Source organism: Nerophis ophidion, linkage group LG08, assembly GCF_033978795.1.
Source record: "Nerophis ophidion isolate RoL-2023_Sa linkage group LG08, RoL_Noph_v1.0, whole genome shotgun sequence".
In the NCBI taxonomy this organism is placed as follows: domain Eukaryota; kingdom Metazoa; phylum Chordata; class Actinopteri; order Syngnathiformes; family Syngnathidae; genus Nerophis; species Nerophis ophidion.
In genome coordinates, this window is record NC_084618.1 from 40,705,151 (window position 1) to 40,717,960 (window position 12,810).

Genomic DNA, 12,810 nt, shown 5'->3' on the forward strand with positions numbered 1-12,810 from the left:
CACGCATTCACGGGGAGGACATGCAAACTCCACACAGAAAGATCCCGAGCCCATGATTGAACCCCAGACTATTAAGGACCTTCGTATTGTGAGGCAGACGCACTAACCCCTCTTGTACCGTGAAGCCCTCATCATTTTTTAAGACAAACCAAACAGTCCAGTTGCAATCAATCTAATAAATCAATCAATCAATCAATGTTTATTTATATAGCCCCAACTCACAAATGTCTCAAAGGACTGCACAAATCCTTACGACTACAACATCCTCGGAAGAACCCACAAAAGGGCAAGGAAAACTCACACCCAGTGGGCAGGGAGAATTCACATCCAGTGGGACGCCAGTGACAATGCTGACTATGAGAAACCTTGGAGAGGACCTCAGATGTGGGCAACCCCCCCCCCCCCCCCTCTAGGGGACCAAAAGCAATGGATGTCGAGCGGGTCTAACATGATACTGTGAAAGTTCAATCCATAGTGGCTCCAACACAGCCGCGAGAGTTCAGTTCAAGCGGATCCAAGACAGCAGCGAGAGTCCCGTCCACAGGAAACCATCTCAAGCGGAGGCGGATCAGCAGCGTAGAGATGTCCCCAACCGATACAGGCGAGCGGTCCACCCTGGGTCTCGACTCTGGACAGCCAGTACTTCATCCATGGTCATCGGACCGGACCCCCTCCACAAGGGAGGGGGGGACATAGGAGAAAGAAAAGAAGCGGCAGATCAACTGGTCTAAAAATTAGGTCTATTTAAAGGGTAGAGTATACAGATGAGTTTTAAGGTGAGACTTAAATGCTTCTACTGAGGTACTGGAGCCCGAACGGAAAACGCTCTATAGCCCGCGGACTTTTTTTGGGCCCTAGGAATCACTAATAAGCCGGAGTCTTTTGAACGCAGATTTCTTGCCGGGACATATGGTACAATACAATCGGCAAGATAGGCTGGAGCTAGACCGTGTAGTATTTTATACGTAAGTAGTAAAACCTTAAAGTCACATCTTAAGTGCACAGGAAGCCAGTGCAGGTGAGCCAGTACAGGCGTAATATGATCAAACTTTCTTGTTCTTGTCAAAAGTCTAGCAGCCGCATTTTGTACCAACTGTAATCTTTTAATGCTAGACATGGGGAGACCCGAAAATAATACGTTACAGTAATCGAGACGAGACGTAACAAACGCATGGATAATGATCTCGGCGTCTTTAGTGGACAAAATGGAGCGAATTTTAGCGATATTACGGAGATGAAAGAAGGCCGTTTTAGTAACGCTTTTAATGTGTGACTCAAAGGAGAGAGTTGGGTCGAAGATAATACCCAGATTTTTTACCGAGTCACCTTGTTTTATTATTTGGTTGTCAAATGTTAAAGTTGTATTATTAAATAGAGGTCGGTGTCTAGCAGGACTGATAATCAGCATTTCCGTTTTTTTGGCGTTAAGTTGCAAAAAGTTAGCGGACATCCAGTGTTTAATTTCATTAAGACACGCCTCCAGCTGACTACAATCCGGCATGTTGGTCAGCTTTACGGGCATGTAGAGTTGGGTGTCATCAGCATAGCAGTGAAAGCCAATACCGTATTTGCGTATGAAGTCACCCAGCGGCAGCATGTAGATGCTGAAGAGTACAGGGCCAAGGACCGAATCCTGGGGAACTCCACACGTTACCTTAACATAGTCCGAGGTCACACTGTTATGGGAGACGCACTGCATCCTATCAGTAAGATAAGAGTTAAACCAAGACAGGGCTGAGTCTGACATACCAATTTGTGTTTTGATACGCTCTAATAAAATATTATGATCGACGGTATCGAAAGCAGCGCTAAGATCGAGGAGCAGCAACATAGATGACGCATCAGAGTCCTTCGTTAGCAATAGATCATTAGTCAATTTTGCGAGGGCTGTCTCAGTCGAGTGATTTGCCCTGAAACCGGATTGAAAGGTTTCACATAGATTGTTAAACGTTAAGTGTTCATTTTGCTGCTCTGCAACAATTTTTTCGAGGATTTTCGAAATAAAGGGAAGGTAGTTTACCATGAGGTCAGGATCGAGGTTAGGTCTTTTAAGGAGAGGATGAATAACCGCTTTTTTGAATGCTAGGGGAACAGTGCCCGAGGAAAGTGATCAGTTTATAATATTTAGCACTGATGGCCCTAATAATACAAATAGCTCCTTGATAAGTTTCCCAGGAAGTGGGTCAAGTAAACATGTTGTTTGTTTTATTCCATTTACACGTTGTAACAATTCCTCTAATGTTATTTCATCAAAACGAGAGAAACTATTTTGGATATTTGCAGTATCCGCCGTATATACAGTCGTATCTGTGTTACTATAACCCAGTTGTAGCTGGGACGCATTGTCTTTAATCTCCTTTCTAATAAGTTAAATTTTCTTATTAAAGAACTTCATAATGTTTTTACAATGTTAGCTAATCGTGTAAACAATGCTAAAGCGTTAAATCATGAGGTTCATGCATTTGGCCGTGAGCTTGCGCGCAGTTTTGGTAGCCTCTAAACCCTGTTTTAGCAGCCCTTTTTTAAGAGTGGTCCCTCTCTGCTTTATTGAGCCGGTGCCCCAAGCTTCCAATGTTATCCCTTCTTGTTTCATGCTCTTCCGCATGCTCCGAGAGCAATGATGGCGCTTTTAAAAAAGTAAAGCGTTTTGCCTAACTTACCAACTTCTTCTTCAAGAAAAGGGAAAAGAAACCCCAGGTGTCCAGCAATGAGCCAATAACTCCTGAGCGGGCTGAGCGTTTATTGGACTTAAAATCATGAAGAATATGTGGAGAACTTCTCTATATGAAAATGCTTTGAGGATAAACGATGTTGCTAAATGATTCAGCACAATGTTAATGAAACGTACTTAAACTGAAGCTTTGTGAAGAGATGTGCTGAACTTTCTAATGACTTCAGACTTACTTCAATTGCTGCAGCAGGAACTATCTTGACTGATTCACAGCCTGTAGGCCTACACTAGTGCATTTTAGCATTTTTTTTAAAAATCAGACTAATCACACTTTTGAACTTGGATTTATCATCAATAATCACAGGTTATTAAATTGACGTTAAACAATTCTAAAATTTGGACACAAATGCAATTTTATCCAGGAACATTTTTTAAATGTTATACATTTTACAGGAGGTGATTAAAGGGCGTACATGGGGACAGCATGGCATGGTTGGGAGAGTGGCCGTGCCAGCAACCTGAGAATTCCTGGTTCAATCCCCACCTAGTACCAACCTTGTCACGTCCGGTGTATCTTTGAGTAAGACACTTCACCCTTGCTCCTGATGGGTCCTGGTTAGGGCCTTGCATGGCAGCTCCCACCATCAGTGGGTGAAAGTGTGTGTGAATGGGTGAATGTGGAAATAGAGTCAAAGCGCTTTGAGTACCTTGAAGGTAGAAAAGCGCTATACAAGTATAACCCATTTACCATTTACGATTAGGCCAACGCCGACCGGACGCGTAGCGACAATACAAAAACTCCATTATTTTTAACGTAGCAAAGCCCAATGGAAACGTCTGCCGCGGAGGGTTATAAAACTGTTCTAAAATCCTGGATGGCAATCCCGAACAAATGCATTGGTTTCACTTTTTGTTTTTTTTCTTCCAGCCATTTTTTTCGTATGATTAATGGATAAAGGCAATATACCACCCAACGCTATAGACCTGCGTTGTAAATACATACTTGTCTCGCACTCAAGTCTTCTCCCGACACAATGTTGCTACTTGTTCACGTCAAATTAAACAGACGGGGAAAAAAACTGGGAGTTGGGAGTGCGTAGCTGGAAATTAAATGTTTGAAGGGGTACGGGATGGTAAAAAGTTTGGGAACCACTGTTTTACATGAACGCATATAATTTATTATGTCAAAACTAGGGATGTCCGATAATATCGGCAGTCCAAAATTATCGGAGATCTCTATAAATCCCGATTAATGCTTTAAAATGTAAAATCTGAAATTACCAGTATCTGTTTAATGATTATCGGTGTCGGTTTCAATAAATAAAATGTATGACTCTTTAAAACGCCACTGAGCCCAGGGACATATGGGGAAAGGTACAGAGCGCCAATAAACCGTAAAGACACTGCCCTTGCGTACCGGCCTAGTGGCATGATATCTACATCTTCTCACACACACATGTTAATGCAACGCATACTTGTTCAACAGCCATACAGGTCACACTGAGGGTGGCCATTTAAACAACTTTAAGACTCTTACAAATATGTGCCACACTGTGAACTAACTCATTTCGGGAGAACATCCACACTGTTACACAAGATAAACACAACAGAACAAATACCCAGAATCCCTTGCAGTACCCCCCCCCCCCCCCCAAACCACGCCCATCTCAACTTCCTCATAGTCTCTCTCAGGTAGAGCATGTCCCAAATTCCAAGCTGCTGTTTTGAGGCATGTTAAAAAAATATAATGCACTTTGTGACTTCAATAATAAATATGGCCGTGCCATGTGGCCATTTTTTTCCTATAACTTAAGTTGATTTATTTTGGAAAACCTTGTTACATTGTTCAATGCACCTAGCGGGGCATCACAACAAAATTAGGCATAATAATTTGTTAATTCCACGACTGTATATATCGGTATCGGTCGATATAGGGAATCGGTAATTAAGAGTTGGACAATATCGGAATATAGGATATCGGTTAAAAAGACATTATTGGACATCTCTACTCAAACTTGATAAAAAAATGTTATAAAGTCCAGTTAGAGGTTGTTGTTTTTTTTTTTTTACTAGGAAGCAAACGTTGAATTATTTTCCCATCTTTGCACTCATGCCTGATCCCTGACCGTACAACAACCCGTGCCGTCTTTCAGGTAACCATCCGCGATTAAGCTGAAGGAACCTTTACAGACCAACAAAGTGTGTGATTAATCTGTTTATATCCATAATTAATCACATGGGTTAACTCTTTTTTTTCTGGCAGCTCTAGTAAATATATAAAGCCCTCAATTTGATGAAAGTACAGTAATGTACTATGATGTACTGGAAACACTCAGATTTTTTCATTGAAATAATCTGAATAACAAAGCCTTACAAAAGGTAAACTTTTTGAAGATTTTACATATTTTTTTTAATTAAGATCGGTTACAAGTTAATTATGGTGTGATGAATCCATGAATCTATTCATCAGTTTTATGCTGCTTGTCAGGATTGAAATATTTTTTCTCTTTGACAGTCCTGTTTTCATCTAATCATGGCATGCACACAATAACACCGATGTGTAGAAGGACGCGTTAAAAGAAATGTAGCAATAGTCTACATTGAAACATAGGGTAAGGATACACTTCCAAGTCAGAGGTGACTATGACGCGTGCATTTTTTCCGCACATTCGCACTAGGTCGCGTTGTGCCGGCGGGAGTAAGGGGTCTTAAATGACCATTGTGTGTGTATGGACACGGATAAGGTCAGGTGGGATTTAGCCTGGATAACCTCAGTGTAGAAGGGGCCTTTGGCTACATTTACACTGCAGGGTCGGATGTCCAATTCTGATTTTTTTTTGTTGTCAAATCCAATTTTTGTAGTGGCCGTTTCCCTTTAAAAAAAAATGCCATTTCTAATGTGAATGCAAACTGCTCTGCATGCGGACATGACGTCATGATGTGCACGCACTGCAATGTTTTTGAAAGCAAACATGGCTTCCATTCCAGTCAGTCTCGGTATTGGCGCATTTGTGACAATTTCGAGGATTTTGTGCAATCACAGTCAACATTTTCTAAACCGAATTATTGGGCAAAAGGAGATTAAGAAGGAAGAGGACAAGTATTCTGGCTCTGGGAGTTTTACGGGATATTTTGCTTCAATGTCTGCTTGAAGAGCGTGTCTGTGGGCAAGCAGTCGCAAACAGGAGGAGTGGTGAAACCTTCACATGAATTCTGAAAACATTATTTTCACCTGGTTTCCGCATCACTGTCAATTATTGAATTTGTAATTGTATATTTTGATGAATAATTATGACATTTATTGCTTTTTGATGACAATCTAGTTGAATGAATGCGACCTAAGTGCAATAGCGTTCCCATTGAGGACTCTATATATATATATATGTATATATATATATATATATATATATATATATATATATATATATAAATATATATATTGGGGACGGCGTGGCAAAGTCGGGAGAGTGGCAGTGCCAGCAATCTGAGGATTACTGGTTCAATCCCCACCTTCTACCATACTAGTCACGTATGTTGTGTCCTTGAGCAAGACACTTCACCCTTGCTCCTTATGGGTCCTGGTCCTGGTTAGAGAGGTTCATGGCAGCTCCTGCCATCAGTGTGTGAATGTGTGTGGGTGAATGTGGAAATAGTGTCAAAGCGCTTTGAGTTCCTTAAAAAGGTAGAAAAGCTCTATACAAGTACAACCCATTTACCATATCTGATTTATATCTTCATACGAAAGAGGCCTGGGACGTATATGAAACATACAGAATTGCGCTGTTCACTGGGGAAAGAAAAATCCGATACGGCTCGCATATGGACTAAATAATTGTAATAGAACTGCAATGTGAACAAGTCCTTAGTAATAGTTTCCGTTAACAAATTTGGAAGCGTTGAAATCGCTATGTATTATCGCTAATTCTAACAGTAGCCTGTCTACGGAAAATCCAATGTAAATTAGCATAAAGCTAGCTCATTTTGAAAGAGTGGAGCCTCACCTTACCCTGGAGGGTTTTCTATCAAGCATACTTGCTTTGTTTGGGTTGAAAATTACAACATTACTGAGAGGGAGTTTGGCTGAGTTTTGCTTGAGTGATTGCTTCCTCGAGACGGTATTCAGTCTACAACAGGATGTGACAAGTCTGCTATAAACGTATTAAAATATGGCACCGTTTGATTTTACTTTAATCGATATCCGGTAGTACCGACGGAATTCGGTCCCTACCCATAAAAGTACCACATTCAATACCAAACCCTAAACGTGCATGCAGGGATTTTTAGGGCTGCAGCTATCGATTATTTTGCTCGATTAATCGAGTAATCAGATAAAACGCACTGCATAGCCTGAATGAGTAATTTAAGGAAATCAGTTAAAATAAACCTTTTTTTTTTTTACTTACCAAAACCTTCATTTTTTTATTATTATTAAAAATGCACAGCATCAACATAGAAATTGCTTTTGTAACATGTGTGTACTAATAAAAAACAAAGGAGAAACTCTCAGCTGCTCTCTTCCACAACATTATTCCCATGTGTGCTCTGTTAGTGGTCGTGCGGAAACTATATCTGCTTATTTAAGTTCCTGGCACAATATGCCATAATTGTACAAATTTGTATTAGTTATAATCATAACACGATTAATCAAAGCAACACAATTATTTGAATCGATTGAATCGATTAATGGTTGCTAGTACAATAAATGCTGTGTATCTTATTTTGTATGCTTCTGTGTATCGATGCCAGAGTGGGCAGCAGTGCCTAATGTTGTGGGCCATGCTTTCATTTGCAATCTTGGAAGGCCTCAAGAATCAAACATCCTGCATCAAAAAACGGGTTATAAGAGTGACTGTGGAGCAAAATGTACACCAAAGCGTATCCAACACATATTATGTAGACCACAAGGAAGTGTGTAAATGTGGATTAGAATCATCATAGGTCCCCTTAAATGTTCAAAGGACATCTTTTTATTGCCTTAAATGGGCTGTGATTCAGTCCACACTCAGGGACGGTTTGCCAGATGGCACCAACTGACACTCCGAAGGTCCCACATTCGGCTTTTTTTACAAGACATGTGACCGACCATTTGCTCGCGCCAATGTGTCATATGGCATATCATACGCGAAAATGAGTCATTCCTGAGCCAACACTCGACACACTTCTCAGGACGTGACGGACTCTTGCCTTGCCTTGTTATGTTACAGAGTACACCCTGGAGCCGTGCGAGGACCCCGGGATGCCGCGCTTTGGCAGAAGGAACGGCTACAACTTCGGTATCGGGGACACGCTGTCCTTTTCCTGCAATATGGGGTACCGCCTGGAGGGGGCGCCAGAGTTGATCTGCCTTGGCGGCGGTCGCAGGATATGGAGCGCGCCGCTGCCGAGATGTGTTGGTATGTGAACGATGCACACACTTTTGAATTGATTATTTAAGATTTACAAAAGAAAACATGAAGCTACTCTAGACCTGTTAGCTCCTAAATGTCCCCCAAACTTACACAAATATGAAATGTATTACCATAACATTACATTACTACCATAATATTACATTTTGACAAGTATTTTTTTAAATAAATTCTTAAAAACGTTTCTATTTTATAAAAGATCTTTGACTCAAGCTTTTGCAGTCAAATGTCAAAAACAGCATATAATTCTTCTCACAAAGAGGTTCTTTGAATAGTAATTGTGCATTATGTTCTTAAAACAGCAGATCACTCCTGTCAAATAAATTATATTTGACTCACACTTTTTGCAGTAGATATTTAAAAACAGCAGACAACTTGTGTCGCATAGAGCAGTGGTCCCCAACCACCCGGGCCGCGGCCCCGTGGCCCAATTGGTACCGGGCCGCAGAATAATTTTTTTATTATTTATTTTTAATTTTTTTTTAATTTTATTTTTTATTTTTTTATTTGTTTTATTTAAATCAACATAAAAAAACACAAGCTACACTTACAATTAGTTCACCAACCCAAAAACCTCCCTTTTTCATGACAAAGAAAACCCCCCCCTCCCGCCGGGCCGCCGGACAAATTATCAAGCGTTGACCGGTCCGCAGCTACAAAGAGGTTGGGGACCACTGGCATAGAGGATCCTTGATTCACACCTTTTGCGGTATGTTATTAAAAACAGCAGGCAGCTCCTGTTACAGAGAATCTTTGACTAATATGTTTGCATTATGTCCTAAGAAAAGGCAAGCACTCCTGTCACATAGAGGATCTTTGACAAACAGTTTTACATTGTATTATTAAAAACAGGAAAGTACTTCTCTTACATAGAGGATCTTTGGTTAGTCATTTTTGCATTTGATTCTTAAAATCAACAGAGCACTTCTTTCACATAGAGGATCTTTGATTTACACATTTTGCATTGATTATTAAGAACACCTTTTTGTTGCATTAGCTTGTTGTAGTGCAGGATAAAAGAGCAGATATAAAGCATCATAGATGATCTTTGACTCGAGTTTTACCAGAAGATTCTTAAAAACAGCTTGCTTACAGGTACTTGCGTTTTTTCAGTATTTTCTAGGTCGAGCTATAACAAGAGATTGCATATCTGTCCTGTGGCGGCATGGCGTAGTGGGTAGAGCGGCCGTGCTAGAAACCTGAGGCTTGCAAGTTCGCTTCCCACCTATTGACATCCAAATCGCTGCCGTTGTGTCCTTGGGCAGGACACTTCACCCTTGCCCCCAGTGCCGCTCACACTGGTGAATGAATGATGAATGAATGATAGGTGGTGGTCGGAGGGGCTGTAGGCGCAAACTGGCAGCCACGCTTCCGTCAGTTTACCCCAGGGCAGCTGTGGCTACAGATGTAGCTCACAACCACCAGGTGTGAATGAATGATGGGTTCCCACTTCTCTTTGAGTATCTAGTAATAGAAAAAGCGCGATATAAATCCAATCCACTATTATTATTATTATTATTATGTTTCTAGCAATTTTGCTGTAGATCCTCAAAACCAGCAGAGTTCTCTTGTAATATATAGGATCTTTGGCCCGTGTTTTTGTTGAAAGTCCTTAAGACAGCGTATCACACAAATTGTATTTCAACAACCTTCAATTAATTTCTTGCAGAAAAAGTCCCATGTGAGTTTATTTCTCATCCGTTCTAAACGAGCCACGCATTTTGCTCTTTGGTGAGTCAGCAATGGCTCCGCTATTAAGCGTGATAAATAAATTGGACGCACATAACCATGCGTCTGAATGCTTATCTTTCTGCATTCGCACAATGACTTGCTACATTCGATTGAACTGATTTGGCTGCACGATTTTTCCGAAGTGCAGTATTTAGTAAAAAAATGTGTTTAGAAATAAAAAGCCTTTGCAGACCCGCTCCTTGGCCTTCAACTTTCAGGGAGCGAACAAACCATGAAGCTTTAATAGACTCCAACAAAAGTCTGATGCATCTTAGGAAGCACACGGTCGGTACTTGTTTATTTTCTTTATACTCCTAATATGATCCAACATCTACTTGAATGAAATAAAAACACTCTTCGCAGGAGCTCCTCAACCCAAATTCAATATGCGAGCTCTTTAAACGCCTCCGCAGCATGATTTTGTTGTTTTTCTGGGCCTGATTTGCGCACTTGTTGATGCGTTCAACCTCGGGACCCAATCAGCGAGATTGTCTATTGGTCGGGATTAGCGTGTGTTGTCAGAGCAAACATCAGTAAGAGGCTGCCGATGTTGGCTGTAGATCAGTGAAGATACGCTGCCAACACACTCGGAATGCCATGCCGGAGATCAAGGTAAGCGAGGAAAAAGGAAAAAGCCTTTGTTGCCTCTACTAGGGATCAACATAATCGGAAAGTGTGTTTTTACACAACATGCACCTGTAATTTTGTACGATTTGGAAGGAAAATTCTGCAAAAACCCGATTAGATTGAGGTGTTTGAAATGCTGAAATCAGAGTCTGCTTTATGCCATGCATTCTGTAGCGTCCCTGAACTAGGTTTGTATGCTAGTTTATTTACATAAAAAAAATCACTTATAATTAATAAAATACAAACCAAATAAGATGCAGACTTAAACAGACTTTGCCTGAGTGGTTTGGTTTAGTACACTACAGCTTCAATTTGTTTTAACTAGTGATGTCTGGATCTCAAACATAGGATCGGCACAGGGGCCAATATTTGCCTATTTACATGATCAGCAAACAGTCCACCATTATAGAACATAAACAGTTTCTTGGTAGGTCGTGAGTTCAAACCCCAGCCGAGTCATACCCAAGACTATAAACATGTGACCCAGTACCTCCCTGCTTGGCACTCAGCATCAAGGGTTGGAATTAGGGACTAAATCACCAAAATGATTCCCAAGCACGGCCAACGTTGCTGCTCACTGCTCCCCTCACCTCCCAGGGGGTGGACTAAGGGGATGGGTCAAATACAGAGGGTAATTCCACCACACCTAGTGTGTGTGTGTGTGTGTGTGTGTGTGACTATCAGAGGTACTTTAACTTAACTTTAACTTTCACCTAACATTATCACTGGAGGAGTAGAGGAAAAGTAATTGCTAAGCTTGCTACTCACACACTAAGCAGGACAACACAAAAAGCTAACCGCTTAAGCTTGAATGTAAAATAGGAGTGATCGATCCAAATGTCGATAATATCAAAACCTTGTATACTGTATCAACCTGGGGTGTCAAACTTATTTTTACGGAGGGCCACATCAGCATAATGGTTGCTCTCAAAGGGCCAGATGTAACTCTAAAGACGGAATAAATGCAACTAAATGTAACCAAATGTAAAATAAAGGGAACTACACTGTAACATTCTACTAAATAACTTATGTATTTATTACTAGAAGAAGTCACAGGTCTGCTGCAATGGTGTTTCTTGACGGACTAACATTTTTAAAAGTCTGTATCAGCATATACTGTACCCCCATAAAAGTGCTTGGAAGGACGGGAACAATTCTTAATCCACAATAGAGCTAGCTTTCACCGTCCCGTCATTTTTAGTTGTGGCTTTTGTGAACACATTCTGCTGCAAACGCAGTTGGCCTTGTATTTCATCCATCCATCCATCCATTTTCTACTGCTTGTCCCGTTCGGGGTCACGAGGGGCTACCTGAGCCCATCACAGCAACAATTGGGCGGAAGGCGGTGTACACCCTGGACAAGTCGCCACCACATTGCAGGGCCAACACAGATAGACAGACAACATACACACTCGTTGCCAATCGACCTATCCCCAGGTGCATGTCTTTGGAGGTGGGAGGAAGCCGGAGTACCCGGAGGGAACCCACGCAGTCATGGGGAGAAAATGCAAACTCCACACAGAAAGATCCCGAGCCCGGGATTGAACTCAGGACCTTTGTATTGTGAGGCACATGCATAAACCCCTCTTTCACCGTGCTGTCCCCTTGTAGTTCATTCTATAACTTTGGCGCACTTGGCTCCGTGTTTGGTGTCAAAATGACGATGTAGATTGTTCTTTTTTGGCAACAGACACTATCTTATAACACAAAAGACATCGTTTTTTTCTCCTTGAAACGCTTCCCATCTTTTTTTTTTTTTAAACTGCTTTTCATTTGCATCATTCTTTCTTTTCCTGGACATTTTTGCATCATTTGTGGGAATTCCAATCTCAATTTTACTGGTTGCGTGATGCATATACAATGGTAAACTGCGATCTAGTGGCGGGATGCCGTCACTTCAATTGCCGTGCATTGTGGGAAATGCAGACGTGTTTAAAGACCAATTCAATACTTGCGGGCCACATAGAATGACGGCGTGGGCCATATTTGTCTCTAGGGTCTTGTGGTTGACACATGTGACATGAAGCAGTGTTTTTCAACCTTTTTTGAGCCGAAGCGCATTTTTTGCGTTGAAAAAATCCGAAGGCACGCCACCAGCAGAAAACGTAAAAAAATGAAACTCCATAGCCGATATTGACTATAAAAAGTTGTTGTTCCAATTGTTGGATATGACTTTAAACCATAACCAAGCATGCATCACTATAGCTCTTGTCTCAAAGTAGGTGTACTGTCACCACCTGTCACATCACGGCGTGACTTATTTTAGTTGTTGTTGCCTTGTTTTAGTTCTTGTCTTGCATTCCTATTTTGGTGGCTTTTCCTGTTTTCTTGGTATTTTCCTGTAGCAGTTCCATGTCTTCTTTTGAGCGCTATTCC

General features: G+C 41.2%; 1 protein-coding gene across 1 annotated transcript in view; it reads left to right on the forward strand.

Moving 5' to 3' along the window:
- csmd3b (CUB and Sushi multiple domains 3b) overlaps positions 1–12,810 on the forward strand; it is an 815,905-nt gene that overhangs the window by 647,789 nt on the left and 155,306 nt on the right. Inside the window, exon 21 of the mRNA XM_061908578.1 lies at positions 7,876–8,064. Coding sequence (XP_061764562.1) covers positions 7,876–8,064 — 189 coding nt within the window. The remainder of the gene's footprint in view (positions 1–7,875; positions 8,065–12,810) is intronic.